The sequence below is a fragment of the Mus caroli genome, unplaced genomic scaffold (assembly GCF_978045245.1).
Source record: "Mus caroli unplaced genomic scaffold, Mus_caroli_1 scaffold_7, whole genome shotgun sequence".
NCBI classification, from domain to species: domain Eukaryota; kingdom Metazoa; phylum Chordata; class Mammalia; order Rodentia; family Muridae; genus Mus; species Mus caroli.
The window spans coordinates 29,423,828-29,440,226 of record NW_028227262.1 but is presented as its reverse complement, the minus strand read 5'-3'; the positions used below and the strand labels follow the sequence as shown (position 1 = coordinate 29,440,226).

At 44.6% G+C, this 16,399-nt stretch overlaps 2 protein-coding genes across 17 annotated transcripts in view; one reads left to right on the top strand and one right to left on the bottom strand.

The window, feature by feature from the left end:
- Positions 1-9,848, bottom strand: part of Cacna1c (calcium voltage-gated channel subunit alpha1 C) — a 623,917-nt gene extending 614,069 nt beyond the window's left edge. For 9 of the 13 annotated variants that reach the window (XM_085840080.1, XM_085840078.1, XM_085840084.1 and 6 more), the window contains exon 1: positions 9,286-9,846. In XM_085840080.1, coding sequence (XP_085696206.1) covers positions 9,286-9,424 — 139 coding nt within the window. In that variant the 5' untranslated portion in view covers positions 9,425-9,846. Of the gene's footprint in view, positions 1-9,285 lie in introns of all 13 variants that reach the window. The other 4 variants (XM_085840073.1, XM_085840074.1, XM_085840075.1 and 1 more) reach the window with 2 other exon arrangements.
- Dcp1b (decapping mRNA 1B) overlaps positions 1-16,399 on the top strand; it is a 38,833-nt gene that overhangs the window by 12,047 nt on the left and 10,387 nt on the right. For all 4 annotated transcript variants that reach the window (XM_029478470.2, XM_029478469.2, XM_029478468.2 and 1 more), the window contains exons 4-5: positions 12,114-12,180; positions 14,017-14,146. In XM_029478470.2, the coding sequence (XP_029334330.2) occupies positions 12,114-12,180; positions 14,017-14,146 (197 nt within the window). The remainder of the gene's footprint in view (positions 1-12,113; positions 12,181-14,016; positions 14,147-16,399) is intronic.

Genomic DNA, 16,399 nt, shown 5'->3' with positions numbered 1-16,399 from the left:
CACAGTGCCCTTTTGGCCAGGGAGCCTGGCTTCCTGCAGGGTTGATTGTCATGGTGGCTATCTCAGTGGGGTCTATACAGACCTCAGCCTTTTGCCTGCCACCCAGCTCTTGAGTCCTGTCTGCCATTGCAATGGAGCAGGGCTGGAACAGCTTCATGGCAGATTTTTTTCCCAGAGTTTTTTAGACTCATTGGATGAAGAAAAAAAGTTAATTAGATGAATCTAGGAGAGTGAACTAAGAAAGTAGAAAAATCCAAAACTCCCTTCATTTAACTAGTAAAGAAAAAACATTTGATAAGTAATTTAGAATTTTAATCAAATGCAAAATAGATTATTGTAGAAAGGGGTTTATAGCCTAAGCTTTATTGGAGTTGACTGAAATGAGATTTAACCTAAGTGAGCTTTTGTGTGTGTGTGTGTGTGTGTGTGTGAGAGAGAGAGAGAGAGAGAGAGAGAGAGAGAGAGAGAGAGAGAGAGAGAGAGACATACACATGGATGTGCAGGGATATGCACCTATGAGAGCATACAAAGACCAGAGGAAGATGTCAGAATCTTCCTCTATTATTTCCTTCCCTATTCCATTATTCCTTGAGACAAGTTCTCTCTCACACATACTGGAAACTTGCCAGGCTCACTGGGATAGCTGCTGCCAGCTCACGGAATGTGCCTGTCTTTAACACCTCTCCTTCTCCTCTCAGGCTTGGGCTATGTGCATGCACAGTCATGCATAACTTTTTTTCAAACGAAGATGTCAAAAACCAATAAGATAGTTATTAAATCTAGGGCCAAATTTCATGCATTCATTTACTGTCTTCCAGGCACTGTGTTGGACTTTGAGTGGGTTATCCTAATAAATTCTTGTAACTTTTTATTGGAAATACTGTGTTTTGTGTTTGACCAGTGAGGATACTGAGCTGAAAAAGTAGCTCAGTGGCTAAGAGCACTGGAGAGAACTGAGTTCAATCCCCAGCACCCACATGGTTGCTCACAGCTGTCTGTGACTTCAGTTCCAGTGGCTCCACTTCCCTCCTCTGGCCTCTGTAGACACCAGGCATGCAAATGGCACACAGACATACATGCACGCAAAACACCCATACACATACATTTTAAGAAATAATAAAAAGTCCAAAATGTTTTAAGTGTTGAAATGATAGTACCAAGATTTGGATTTGGGATTTTCCATTGTTTCTCAATTGGGCTAAGATCGGGTGCAAGTTTTAATTTTTTTCAGGTTGGAGAGTTACAGATGAATGTCAGATTGAATTACAGGTGAAGTCTATGAAAATATTCCAACAACAATAACAAAAACCTCTGAACAAAAACCTCTGAAATCTGAAGCATGCTGGCCCAAGCATTTCTCCTAAGGGACATGGGGTTCACTGTCAGTGCAAAGCCAGTGTCGATTAGGAAACGGAAAAATCGATGTATACACTGAAAACTCCTCCTCCCCTTCTCTCCCTCTCCCTGCTCCCTTCCTCCCTTTCCCCTTGCTCCCTTCTTCCTCCCCTCCTCTTACCCTCTCCCATGAACCTCGGGGCCTTGGGCATGGTGGACAAGCACTCACCCCGCCCCCTGGTGAACTTCTTGCATGAATTGCGCAGTAATGTGAGTCACATGCTAGGGTTAGGAAGAGCAGGTGAGACCCACGTCTCCCTGATCATCTTCATTGACTCTGTATTAGTCAGGGTTTTACTGCTGTGAACAGACACCATGACCAAGGCAAGTCTTATAAAAAACTACATTTAATTGGGGCTGGCTTACAGGTTCAGAGGTTCAGTCCATTATCATCAAGGTGGGAGCATGGCAGCATCCAGGCAGGCATGGTGCAGGAGGAGCTGAGAGTTCTACATCTTCATTCAAAGGCTGCTAGTGGAAGACTCACTTCCAGGCAACTAGGGTGAGGATCTTATACCCACTCCCTGGTCCAAGGATATACAAACCATCACAGACTCTTTGCCTGTTTTTGTCCAAAATTCACTTTTTTAAATAGTCAATTTTCTAGCAGAGATGCAATTTTCTGTAATTTTAAGTATTTTCTTGATGGCTATTATAAAGAACATACTTTAATTTATTCCAGAGCTAAATTGTGTAACACACACACACACACACACAATCAGCAGTAAGAAAGTCAGGTTTACAGTAAAGGTTGGGCATAACTTGGAAGAAGCATTGCTTACTCTCGAACGGTGTGTTCATTGAGACCTTTGCTCTGCCGTTATAATACCATAAATCAGTAAGTTGCTTTGTAGGCATCAGTAATCAATTTCAAGTCCCTTGTGAACAGAGACTGTATCTTATATTTTAATTGTGTTCTGTGATTCTACATGGGCCTGGAAAACAAGTGGATCCAGATAAGAAATAGACACGCAGACTTAAAGTAATTCCCAAATCATTTGTATCCATTGAGATTGGGATGGGTGGGTGGGTGGGTGTGAGTGTGAGATAGGCCTAATGATTTTGTCTGGTTTTCTAATCATCAATGTGCTTTAGACAAAGCTTTGAAGATATTCCGCATGGAGTGATTGCTCTATAATGGCCACAGGGTTGCACAGGTTTCAGAAATTCTTCATATTCCTCACTTCATGTCAAAGAGACAACCTTGCCTCCTACACTAATATAGAGCACTGAGCAAGGCTGAACTGTGTGGTCCCCTCACGGATTTGGTTTGGTTTTTGAGACAGGGTTTCCCTGTGTAGCCCTGGTTGTTGTTGTGTAGGCCATGCTGGCCTCAAACTCACAGAGGTCCACCTGCCTCTGAGTCTGCAATGGGAATTAGGCTTCTTAAGCCTTCTGGATTTCAATAAGGAATAAAAGCCTTGCAGCTCAGCAGGTTCTGAAGCCCTGAGATTTGTTACCTCTAGCCCAAGCCCGGTGGTGGGTGGTGGCAGCACACACCTTCAATCCCAGCACTTGGGAGGCTGAGGCCAGCCTGGTCTACAGAGGGAGTTCTAGGACAAGCAAGACTACACAGAGAGACCCTATCTTAAAAAATAAAAATAAATAAAAGCAGCTGAAAGGTGAACAGCCAGGCTTAGGGAAACACTACAAAGGGAATGAGAGTCTTGGCACCGCCCATAGACAGCTGTGCTCATAGTTTCCATCTTAGGATATTTGCTGCTCTGTTGATATTCTCAAATGGTAAATTTTTAATTTTTAGATGTATTTATTTTAATGTGTATGAATAGCTTGCCTGCATTCGTGTGTACCATGTACATTCCTGGTGCTCATACAGGTCAGAAAAGGGTATTGGATCCTCTCGGAACTTGTATTGCAGGTCGTTGTGAACCGCCATGTGGGTGTTGGGAACTGAACCTCTCTCCTCTGTAAGAGCAACAAATGCTCTTAACCAGTGAGCCACCTCTCCAGCCTTCTCTCCAGCCATCTCAATAATAATTTGTAGCCCTTTTGGAGCCATAGAATCTGACTGCTATTTACCTCCCCCTCCCTCCCACCATCCTCCTCCCCCTCTTCAGATGGTTTTGATTGCCTTCCATGTACCAGGTATCGTTCGAAGATCCGTGTGTCATGTTTCACCTTCAGAGTATCTGTGCACACCATTTTACAGACTTAACTTCTAGAGATGCTGTAGAGAGCTCTGAAGCCATCTAAGGCCAACACACACCTTTAAAGTAATGAGACGGCTGAAAGTCCTTGCATCAAACCTTGAAAGTTTTTTAGACAGAAACTTGATATTTCAGGAATAAGAATAGCATGCTTATCTCTTCCAGATCTCTCTAGTAATATAAGATGCTCGTGGGAAACTCAGCCAAAGCACACATAATGTAGAGCAGGAGACAAAGACCTTGACATTTTGTGTTTGGTAAGAATAGGAACCTTACAAGCCCAGGCTCCTAACTGCATGTGGTGTGTGGTTGCCGCCCGCGGTAACCTTCAAGGACTGTGGCGAACTTCTTGATAAAAGAAGTTCCCTTAAATCAAAACTCATGATTTGGTCAGAGAATCTCAGTTGTGTCTTTAAGCCACCATTTCCATTTCAGGGAGAGGCAGCCACTTACTGTGGCCCTGTGCACAAAGCTGACAGCCTTTAGTAAGTCACTAAGGATTGCACGGCTCCTTTGACTTAAGGGATGAACCTGTCACTTGGATCTTACATCCAGAGTCACCGCTCATTCAGTCAGGACTCTGCTCATGCTGAAAGGATCTAAACTCTAAAGGATACGATTTATGTAAAAACTGGCATTCTGTCAATTACAGAAAACGCCAGAAGATGCCAAGTAAGGCAATATTTCATTTTTTGAGTACTGGATGTCATAATTTTGGTTTCTATACATTGAGTTAAAACATCTGATAGCTCCGGAAACAGGTTCCTATCTGCACCCCACACCACCTGAGCAAGCCACACTGCTTTTCCAGACACCCAGCCTAAGGACTCAGCACTTCCACTGTAGAATGTTAGGGGGACTCATGAGGGGTAGGGGGGACTTACAGAATTTAATGACTAGGTTATGTGTGTGTGTATACTCATGTATACACATTCTCACTCATGGAATAATAGGGGATGCTTGGGTAAGAAAGAATCCATGAGCCGAAATCATATGTCATAGCTAACCCCCAGCTACTGTGGAGTAACCTCTGAGTGAAGCCACTTGTGCTCCCCTCAGCCATGCAGATGTGTGGTTCTTGGCACACAAGGAAGTAAGCATTCACACAGCGATGCTCTTTTGATTCATAGGCTGCGTTTGTGGCTTGTGGTTGTACAATATTTTATATTTTGTTTTAGAGAGCCAAATTTGATATGATAAAAGCCTAAATCTTGGCAGAGAAAAACTGTCTTCCCAAACACTCTGCTCCATGCTTTCTGAGAGAAGCGTCCTTCAGTCTTCCTGCCTCGGCATTCAGAGAGTGGGCAGTATGGCTTCAGAGTGTTGGTGTACATTTTGCATTCTATTTTTATATTGCTTATTTTTGTTCAAAAATCACAAGATAATTTCAAGTAATCGTGTTCTGGAATCAAGGCTAACTGATTGCAGAAGGAATCTTGTGTTTGTTCTATAGTCTTAAGTGCTCAGGAGAAAGAAAACAAAGTGCCCACGAGTCATTGCATCCACAATACCAGTCCTCATCCCAGGACAGACCTGAAGCATGACCTAATTGGTTTTAACATAAAGGGCTTTGGAACATTCGGTATCTCCGGTGTCCACGGTAGATAAAGGTCAGAATGACAGAGGTACAGAGCCTCTGATTCACACTTCTTCTTCCTGGCTACATAGCCTCTGTGTCAAGCCTTAGAAGTGGTCCAGTAATCAGGTTGTTTCTAGTTAAACTGTTTCAGCAAAGCTGCCCCGCTATCATCAAACACCTGATCAAATCACGCCACTCAGACATGAGGACATGTGTGCCTTTGGGGTTTTTGTTTTGAGGAGAACAATTTTGACCTGTAGGAATATTGTTTTATGTTTCAGCTTTAAGCATCACAAACTCTAATTATGAGGTAAGACTTATTCCCTTTGCTGGTTCTCATTTGTGATAATAGCTTTTCAGAGTGGTGTTGGAATAATTAAGATGACTTGGGTGGGTGTGAGCTCAGGGTTACTGTTACTGTTACAACACATGACTAGCATGTGAGTGTAGTGTTGTTTGCTGTATCAAGTCCTACTGCTCGTCTGTAAGGAAGAGAAGTATGTGCTTCGTCTCTCAGTTGCCAGGGGGAGAAGTCGTCAGGAAGAACGATAGTTGTACTCATAACACACATAAAGTCAGTACCTGTGCATCGGCCCAGTGCCACGTCAATAGAACTGTTGTCTGTGGAAACGCACAGCGAACGGCAAGGTCCTGTCACTGTTGCCTGTACCTAAGAATGTGAAGTGCTTGAAGCAGAGTCACCTCTCAGCACGGTTAGAAGACTGCAGGGCCTTATGAGGAACAGCTGCCTACTGTCTGGTAGAGCAGATCACTTGGCAGCGGACTCCAGCCTATCTGGTCCATGATGGTTCATTAAGCCAGAACGGATATTAGCCATGGTAAGGGTTATCGGTCGAATAAAGTCTTTGGCCAGTTTAACTCAGCAGACATTTGTTGAGTGACTGCACACGCAGCTCACTGCACTGCACTGTTGACGTCCTCCAGGAGCTTGTGGTCTGACCCAGGGAGCAGATGTGGAAATGCATAAGCAGGACTTTTATTTTAGCATAAAGATACACAAAAGACTGGGTGCCAAGAAAACCATTGAAAGTTCATCCCAGGAGAGTGAAGATGCAGTGAAGGGTGAATAGGAGCTCAGAGCCACAGGGAAATGAATGGCTTAGGGAATCCACTTGATCTTCGTGGCTCAGAGTTTGAAAATTATCAGCAAAATTATGAATAAAATGGAGACAGCCTTAAGTGGTCAGCAAGGAAGAGTAAACTGTTCTATTTCTATTGCAGTTAATCTACGGTTTTCCCCGCATCTTCATTTCTTTGGGCATTTCTTTATGCTGCTGCACTTCTCAAAGTAACTTTCCCCTGAGAGAAGTACAAGGAGGTGGTCAGTGTTTGCTGAAGACTCCGCTGCCCTTGAGGTGTCCTTCCCCCATTGAGGTGTCGTTCCCATTGAGGTGTTGTTCCCCCATTGAGGGGGGCAGAGATTCTGAGTGAGGACGTCTCATGGCACATGTAACCTTGGTTATAAATGAAACTCTAAAAATTAAAAACATCTTTTACTTTTAAAGTCATGGGTTCTTATGAATGGTTGAAAATGCATACTAACTCAACTGACCATAACGCTTTGGGTTTAAGGTTTGTAACTATTCAGCTTTAATGGCCTTAACTCTCTGAGATGGTTCATTTGTTTGGAATGGGGAGTTTGTTTTCACTCGTCAGGGTTTCTGCTGTTGGCTGCCATGCTCAGTAATGTTAGTTGCCATTAAATAGCAACCGCTTCTCCTCTGCTGTGAACCTTCCAGTGTCCGAAGATCATGGGATCAGGACTGCTGATTTGTGAGTTGCAGTAAAACTATGTCATATGAAAAGAACCAGACCCAGAGACAGAGATAACAACTCTGCAGAGCTGGTCTGAGGCCGTGAAGAGGCTGTTTTACAAGACGTGTCCGTGTTTGGTCAGTAAAGCCAGAGCGGAAGGTGAATGAAAGAACATTACTTTAAAGGCATCGAAGAGCACACCAAAGGAAGCAGCGTTCAGTCCAAGCATTCCACATGGGCAGAAGGACAGGGCTGACGCAGGGCCAGCCACCCGCCCGCCACAGCCCTGGTTTCCCATCTATGGAGCCAGGACAGAGCCCTCAGGTGCCACTCTAGGGGCTCCTGCTGTAAACACCACAGCTTATACACGCCTCTTGGCCGGCCTCTCTCCCTCCTTCCCTCCCTCCCTCTCTCCCTCCCTCCCTCCCTCCCTTCCTCAAACTCCCTTACATTCTTTATTCTGAAAACCCTGGCCTAAAAAATACAAATCCCAGGTAATCCACAAAGTCAGATTCGAGGGCAGCACAGCTACAGTAAGAAGCACCCCAGCACAGGCTATGTCACAGAGCCCTGACTCTGAGAAAAAGGGTTGGTACTTGTTGCCAAGGCTGCTGGCCTGAGTTCAGTCCCCTGAGTAGACACTGTTGAAGGAGAGAGCTGACCCTGCTGGCTACCCTCTGACCTCCACACACGTATACACAAATAAACAACATGTGGTACAAATCAAAGCAAGCCCAAACACAGACTGATTCCAGTCCCTAATAGCCAAGCTGAGAAGTCAAATCAAACCATGTGAAAGGTGTTTTGAGACTTTGTGTCTCTAATTTAGAGGGCTGTGCAGGAGCATAGTTTAGAGAAAATAGGTAAAATGGGGGAGATGCTTTGGCTGACTTCAGCCATGGAGCCTTATGTGGCCACAGAGCCCCACACTCCTAGTGGCTGCAGCTCCTTCAAGGTTGTCTGTCTCCTGTAATGCAGATTAGGTCTTTGAGATGTGTGGGTGCCATGGGTGTGTGTGCCACCCATCTCTAGGCAGCCTCAGCTTGCTCAGACACACAGCCACTTGAAATGGGTAAACGGGACAGTAAATTAAACACTACTGGGTTTGAACAAAGCCCACCAGATAGATGTTTACAGCAATTATACAGTCGGGTTAGAGATCATTATATCACTCATTTGAGAAAGACCAGGGCTGGGCAGTGGTGGCGCACGCCTTTAGTCCCAGCGCTTGGGAGGCAGAGGCAGGCGGATTTTTGAGTTTGAGGCCAGCTTGGTCTACAGAGACAGGACAGCCAGGGCTACACAGAGAAACCCTGTCTCAAACAAACAAAAACAGAGAGAAAGACCAGAATGTAAGTGGGGTCTGAAGAGATTTAATTTTTTTGAGTCTTCCTCAAATACCCATCCAGGTTGCAGAGCTGATGTCACCCAGGTTCCTAGTGATAAGAGGAGGGTTTCTGAAGGCAAGCTGATGGCTAGACCCTTAGACAGCAGTAGGCGAAGAAGGGAAAGAAGGAAAGAATGGAGGGAGAGAAGGAAGGATGGATGGAAGGAAGGAGGGAAGATCAGGGTACCTCCAGGAGAGAAAGCATAATCAAGCCAGAGTTTCCACTTAACGTGCTCGCTTCATTCATTAACACACTTACATGCCACTTGCTAACTGTATGGATAGGTTATGCTTTCTTTTCAAATTTCGGCCCAAGTCCTTATTAAATAGTTTCAAGTTGAAAAATCCTTGGCATAAAACTAGGGAACAAATGGTAAGTATCTCTAAGGTCATATTAAATAGAAACATTTATTAGGAGCATAAACAGTATTGGGGGAGGGGTCCTGTGACCATTCATCCAAAATAAACTGTTGCGCTCTACCAACGGAAATCAGGGCCCAAGTGACAATGTGCATTTAAGTGACATTGGCCCTGCCTCTGATGACCGCTTACTTGGCCCATTTCAATCAAGTGTCAACTTGATTGGTTGTCAAGTTTTCCACGGAAGGAACTGAAGAAGAATTGCTGCCATTCCCTAGCAGTCAGCTCGCTCTCACACTTACCTGTAGGTGCTTACAAACCCTAGATATGGAAGAGATATGGAAACACTGCTCCCCTCCGTCTTTCTTAAGGAGTTGAAAGAACAACAGAAGACAGATATGTCACCACGGAAAGGCTGTTCTATGGAGAATGGTCCAAACATGGCATCGTGGAAAGGGCAGTGCCAGAACATTACAACCATGCCACGAGAAGTTCCGATTAAACACACAGGCTTGCATAACCATGCCAGATCGTGTGTCGGGGAACCTTCTAGGCTCCTACTTTGTAGGGTAGCTCTCACCTCACTTGTCTTTTTCTCCACTCCTCTTTGGGTTTCTTACCTCCAGGAGAAATGTAGAAACAGTTGAGTTGAGCTTCATGTACCACCTTGCCCTTGAACTTCCTCTCTGTTTCCTCAGACGTGTGACTGGAGAGTGGCTGGTATGGGGGTGTGGATGGCTGAACGAAGGCCCGAATCATTGTGGCTTCCAGTTGGGTACCAACAGCTGACTTCACAACTGAACAAGTATCCCAATTGCAATTTTTCCTTGTATTTTCTAAAAACTCACAAACGATCTCTGTGACCACATTTGAAGGCCGTAAAGTCTCATGTGGCCCTGTCACTCAGCTGTGAATCTGAGCTTCTGCTTTCAGATTTGGAATTCTGAAAGCACTCCTCCTTTCTTGGTTCTTCTCTGCTGCATCATCATTCCAACTTTGCTGCTGTGGTCAGACCTATGCGGAGACAAGCCCTTCCCCAGTGGAGCCCTTGGATGGAAATGTGAACCAAATGGCTTCTGTCAGCCTGTCAGTTCGTCACCTCCTGAAGGCTTGATAAGCTCTGGTCTTTGTATATCAGCACAGGCTGTCTGGCACAGCCTCTTGTGTGGAAGGGTGATAGGCCTGGTGGAGGTGGGGGCCTGGGCCCACGACACAGACGACTCGAGCTGGAATGTGTATTTCCGTGGATTCACGGTGCTGCTGAGCTACAAAACTATTTTAAGGAGAGAAAGTGCAGGCCCAGTCCTCTATCTTGGTGCTCCTTTTAGTAGCCAGGAATGCTGGGAACTGTGTGCTTTCGCTGTCCCTCTCCCTGCCTATTTAAGCCTTATGTTCAAGCTAAATATTAACTAGATAAAAAGAGCTGTTTCAGATGATCCCATGTGAATGTTAAAAACCATATTGCCTCATAGATAAATCTCCATGAGGTTCTAAATAACAATGGCAAACCCGTGTTTCTTCATTCTGCTTTAACACTTGAGAGTTTTCTCTTGTTTTTCTGCCCTAAACCTGTGTGTCAGCATCTCATGATAATGAAGATGTCAAAAGGCGCTTGTTCGTGCCAACAGCTCCTTGGCATCCTGCCCTTACAGAACTCGAGTTCCTTATGTCCGATGTCACACAGGAGGAAGAATGACACCCAAATGCTTGTTAGTGTAGTTTCCTGGTAAGACACCCAGTGGTGTCTGCCGCTGGGCTTCAGTGTCTGGTTGCACTATAGGTTCTTGACCTGCCATTTTGGAAAACTAAGTCTCCAAAGAAGGAAAGTTTTCACTGTGGTCGAATCATCCAGAGCACCTATTGTGACTAAGACAAAACAAACAAACAAACAAACAAAACAACTCAGCCACACGTAGATTCTTCACAGGGCTGAGTGCTGGCGATCCAGCCTGACCTTACAAGAACAGAGGCCAGGAGTCTGTGGGGAAGCAAGTGGGAAGTGCCCTGAAATCCGAGATCCCACACACATTTAGTCGTGATGCAAAGGTTCTGTTTTGGTGTGCAGGCACAGTGCTCACAGCACACCGGTTTGAGGACATTGATGTTCTCATTTTCCTTAGGTTTCTCAGAGCCCCTAGGATGGATGTGTGTATTTCTCTCTGAGAGAGTAACCAAGTTGAGAAAGCTTGGGCCGTCATCTCCCTTTGCGCTCTTCATATGTAGGTGACTGAGACAATGGTTCTACATGCAGGGGCTGGAGAGATGAACCAGGGGCGAGGAGCATTAAAAAAAAAAAAAGATTCTGCATGCACTTGATCGGTACAAAATGAAGTTTTAAAGTATCAATGATGGCTTTTGGCAAGTTGGTGGTTTGGATTCATAAAGTTTCTTTTTGATACCTGCTTAAAATAGCATTGAAAAGACATGTCCTGTACATTTGGCTATCTCTATTAGTCCTGTCCTGGGCCTTGGTGAGATAGATGCGTGAGGAGAAAAAGATGTTGTGAGCCTGTCAGAGCTGTCTTCATGCAGAACGGCTCCCTGCTTTGAAGATCTAATTTGGTGTTTTCCTTTCAAATGCCTTTTGCTAATGTTCATTGCTCCGTCATAATATTGCTGTTGTTTTGAATGAAGCTTTGTTTAGTGCTCATGTAGTTCATGTGTTATTTCTGTGATTATTTGCATATGTGACCAGGACCTAAACTAGATACTCACAAATGTATCCTGCAACTGTCTTAACCTGTACTACAGAACTGATAGAGCTGGATACATACGAAATTTAATAGACAGCTTATTTGAAAAATGGTTAAAATCAACCACAACGGTATTTTTTCCATTCCTTGCTAAATGGTTACACTATCATCATATCTAACCTTCCAACATTTGTAAATTTTCTGTACAGACATTTTAAAGTGAAATTGATTATTAAAATTATATTTTTCTAGTTTCCTATCCTAATAACTCATAGCCAATTTTTCAGTTAACATATTCCTTGGAGAAGGAGAGGGAAGGAGGTTTCTAGGCATAATATGAGCATCAGGTTTCTGAATATTTAAAAATAAAGATGAAATGTGTTTGTGAAATGTGCAAATGGAATATAGAAACAATGACGTCTCAAAGCCAAGAAGTTTAGCATCCTGATCTTGTTTTCAATCTGTAGCCACTTGGTTAGGAAGCGCTCACCAAGCCTGTTGGGTAGAGGCAGGGAAGCAGGCTTCAGGGTGTAGGCCGCTCAGCAGCGCTTCTAACAGCACATGCTTTTCCTTTTGGCACGGGATCTCATGTAGCCCTGGCTCTGACTCCAATGACTGCTTTCATCTATTTAATAATCACTCGGATGAATCCACTGTGACTGATTATCACGGATTTTCCTGTAAGACGGAAAGGGGGTCCCCTCCCATTGTGTGCTTTGAGGATGCTTACGGCTTGTTGATGTGTTTTTCCCCAGTGTCCATTTATGGAATTTGGTTTTATGATAAGGAAGAGTGCCAGAGAATTGCAAAACTAATGAAAAAGTAAGTATTAAAAGGCCGATCGTGTCCTAGGAGCTGGCACTGTGGCTCGTATTTCTAAATGTGTGAAGCAACACTAGCAGGAAGTGGTTCTCAGCTGTCATCCTCACACAACCCGCCCACCCCACCCCACCCCCAGACCCCATCACTGCTTAGCGCATGAAGAGAGTGAGAAACAGTTTTGCCCTGCTCTCTGCAGGGCTGCCCTCAGCTTCTGTGGCTTATTGTTCTCTCCACGTGCTGTGAGCTGTTCCACGGGGTGGCTTTCTTTGGCATTTTCTTCATTTGTAAATAAGTAGTATTTTCTCTGGAAAGTTATGTGTCCATCAGTAAAAGGAACATGCAGGGTCACCCTGAAAGGCTGTCCAGAGCCTTTGATAGCCTCCACTTCCTTCTAAACTGTGCTTGTAACTCAGAGTTCCCAGATACCTCAGGCACCAAGGGCCTAGAATCCTCCTCAGTTCCTCTCTCTGGGGAAGTCCAAATCCGTTCATGTTAGTTTAGCAGTACAGAATCAATCACCTCCTCTCTCTCTCCCCCTCCCCCTCTCCCCCCACCCCCACACTACTCCACCCCTTATTAGTCTCTTTCTCGCATGCTGTTCCTGAGGTGCTCTCTGATTTTGGCTTCCTTAATTGCATCACAAGGAGGCTCAGGTGCGATTGATTGGTGGGCTCTGACCAGTTCCAATTTGGCTGCTCAGTGTAGGCTGCTGTTTATGCAAATAGCCAAGGTCATCAGAATTAATCAAATTTCCTAATGGAGCTGGGTCTCTGTTTAGGACAGCTATTCCCCGTGTGGACGGGATGCTCGTCCTACAAAGAACCAGTATTCGCTTCTACATCCCAGGGCAATGGAATGAAGAAGTGACCCCCACAAGGAAATAAAAACCAGGGAACACATTTTTATAAATAAAATTGACTCCTGAAACTCCCGCTTGTGAGAGCTAATTTTAGGCAACCAGCTCAAGTCCCAGATGGTGATTAAGTGTGTTCAAACTGGTATTTACCACCATAACAACTAGTTCCTTAAACATTTCATGGTGTTGTAAATTGTGCAAGGGACAATAATAGCAGGATTTCATATGGATTAAAAAATACCCTGTAACTCAGCCAAGAGGTCATGGTAAACCTGGTGGCGTCTGCACTGCGTGCCTCACCCCTCAGGCAGGAAGCTGATTGTAGGTAGCAAGGAGCAGTTGGTCTGTGTGGATTCAGATGCGTTCTCTAGTTAGAAGGAAATCTGTTGGTAACTTCGCAGGTCATACTTAACCAATATCTGCATAGTTAACATAAGAATTTGAGCTGAAAAATCAAAGCACACAAAGAAAAGGACTTAAAAAAAAAAAAGTTTCCCTGTAGCATTAAGGAACATGAGGTCAGAGTTCGAATGGGGCCTTTTCGTTTCTGAATTGCCAAGGTCTGAGGTGCTACAGCCAACCTTGCTTGACCTCACAGCATCTGGAAGGAAAGGAGTCTGTGCTATAGTGACCTTCCCTGTGGAATGTTCTGTAAGGCTTCCTCCACAGTCAGCAGCCGCCCTGCGGCTGTAGTGTAAAAGCAGCCACGACTGCTCTGTCCAGCAACAAGCAGGCCTGTGTTTGTTATTCTCTTTATTAGAACAGGTGGAGCAGGCTAGAGTCCAAAGGACAGAGCTTCCTGATTCCTACCCTGGATTTGCATATGTGGCCTGTTGACTCTTCTCTCATTTTCTGTTTCAAATGCTTAAGCAGTCCTAAGATGGTTGTAGTGGGATGAAAACCCTTGGGAGAGAGTTGGAGTGGTAAATAGCATCGCTTTTGACTTTAGTTTCCTGAATCGCAGCTTCCCGTTTTTCTAGCCTCACTCAGAGCGAACAGTTGAAAGCCTGTCATGGAGCTGGATCCTCCCCTGTGACCTTGAGTTCAGGAGAGGGCCAAGAAGTAGATATCCTGCAGATGCTCACCAAGGCCAAGGACGAGTACACCAAGGTGAGTCTCCTCTTCCTCGTGGGGATACCACGGTGGCAAAGCCCACCACTGAGGACAGCAGGTGAAGTCAACAGAGCAGGATGTAAATCAGTGGCCTGCATACAAATTGTATCCAGTGAGAGGGCCTCCTAGACTTACAGTGGCAATGTGTAAACCAAATCCATGTCTTTGTTGGTGGGTAGGCCTGTAATCCGAGAATTAAGGAAGCTGAAACAGGAGGATGGTGAGTTTTAGACTAGCCTGGACTACATAGTGAAGTATTTCATAACTCAGAGCATGAGCCCAGCAACATGGCTTGGTAGAACACCTGCCACCAAGCTTCATGAGTTTGATCCTTGGGATCCACATGGTAGAAGGGCAGAACCAAGTTCCACAAGGTCTCCTCTTCTGAACTCCACACATGCGCTGTGGTAATTTAAAAAGTATAAATTAGAACAAAAGGCATAAAAGTAGACTTGAACAGACAGAAGTATATGCCCTATTCTAACATATATATGTTAGCTAAGGAGGTATGTATGTGTGTGTGTTTGAATCCTAAGTATTAAGTAGAGATAGCAAAATTAGTTCATGTTTTATTAAATAAAAACTATAGACTCCTGACTCCCTGAAAAGGCTGCAAAATGCTTGGCACCCAGTAGCAGTAAGCACCTCTGTTGCCCTGGGTGATCTCCTTCTAAGCTTGAGACGCTCTTTGAAGATGTTTCTGGTTGCTGGGCAAATGGGATCCTATGTAGTGGGCACTGTAGCCAGCTTACAAGAGTGTCACGAGAGCCCAGCAGCAGTGCAGACAGAGTGCTGGGTGTGGAGTTAAGTAATAATCTATGATGTCATGGTGATGATGACAGAGACAGCGTGGACCAAGTCTACCAAAAATAAACTATTGCTATCTTGTTTTGAAAGGACTCAGACACCAAACCTGCCTCTGACACTGATATTAAATTGAGTGCTGGAGTGCATACATGTGTGTATGCACACATACACACACACACACACACACAGAGTCACAAACAAGCCACAGTTCACATGTAAAGGTCAGGACAGCTTTCAAAAGTTAGGTCCCTCTGCCCTGTGGGTTCTGGGTTCTGGGAACAAGCTAAGGTCATTTGTGATTTCAGGCATTAAACTCAGGTGGCCGGTGGCCCGGCCCCTTTCTCCCACTAGTCTTCACATAGGTGTCACCTGATAATACTCCCTCCCTGCATTCTTCTTGGTAGTGAGCTCTAAGGGTCTTCAGACTTTCCATCACATGGTCTTTGGGGTATTTTCTAAGCATTGGAAACTGGTGTTGCTTCCTGAAAGTGCCTTCCTGCCTTTCCTCCCCTTTTGCACCCATCCAAACAAGGTGAGCCTTTCACAGTCCATCTCCTACCCTTCATCACCAGGGCCACACCCAACCTCCACAGCTGGATGGAAGGCTCTCCTGTTAGCATCAGTCGTACTGCATAAGCCCTGTCCTGTCTGTGCTGTCACTTCTCCTGTGTGCATATAGGCATGTTAGATGCATGCAGACAGTGTGCAGACCATTGGTAAAATAGGTCTGGTATGAAGAAGTGGGAAATGGAAAATTACTATAAAACACACAAGATTTTTTTTTCCTTAGAATTCTTCTTGTGAAGGGCATCTCCATTTTTGGACATGTTTAAAGCGGCATAGTGGAGATGTTGTAAAAGAATTAAACAAAGATTTCTAGAATCCTTTTTGACTGTGGAATTTGGTGGGGAGTTCAGTTTTATATTTAAATTATTTTTTAAATTTCAATTAAAAAGTCAAATGTGTATAAATGAGGGCATACAACCCGAGGCTTTGATACATACACGTCGTAGAGTGACTACATGAAGGGAATGAACACATACTTACCTTACGTGCTTAGCATTCTTGTGGTGAGAACACTTAAAATCCACTCTCAGCACCTTTCACAGATGCTGTTACTGGCTGTAGTCACTGTGGTGTGCGTGGATCCTTTGAATTTCCTGTCCTGTCTGGTGTCTTATGAACATCCCCACAATAGCCTGCACCCCAAGCCTCTGACAGCCACCCTGCTCTCTGCCCTTGGAATTCTGCTTTTCTAGAGTCTACATAGAACTGATGTCACGTGACTGTGTCTTTCTGTGCTGTGTTGACTCAATACCGTATCCTCCAGTTTTATCCACATGTGGTGAAAGAACTACTTGTTTTCTCTTTTGAAAATTAAATATCCATACATGTGTGTGTGTGTGTTTGTGAGAGACAGAGAGATGTTATTTATCAGTCACA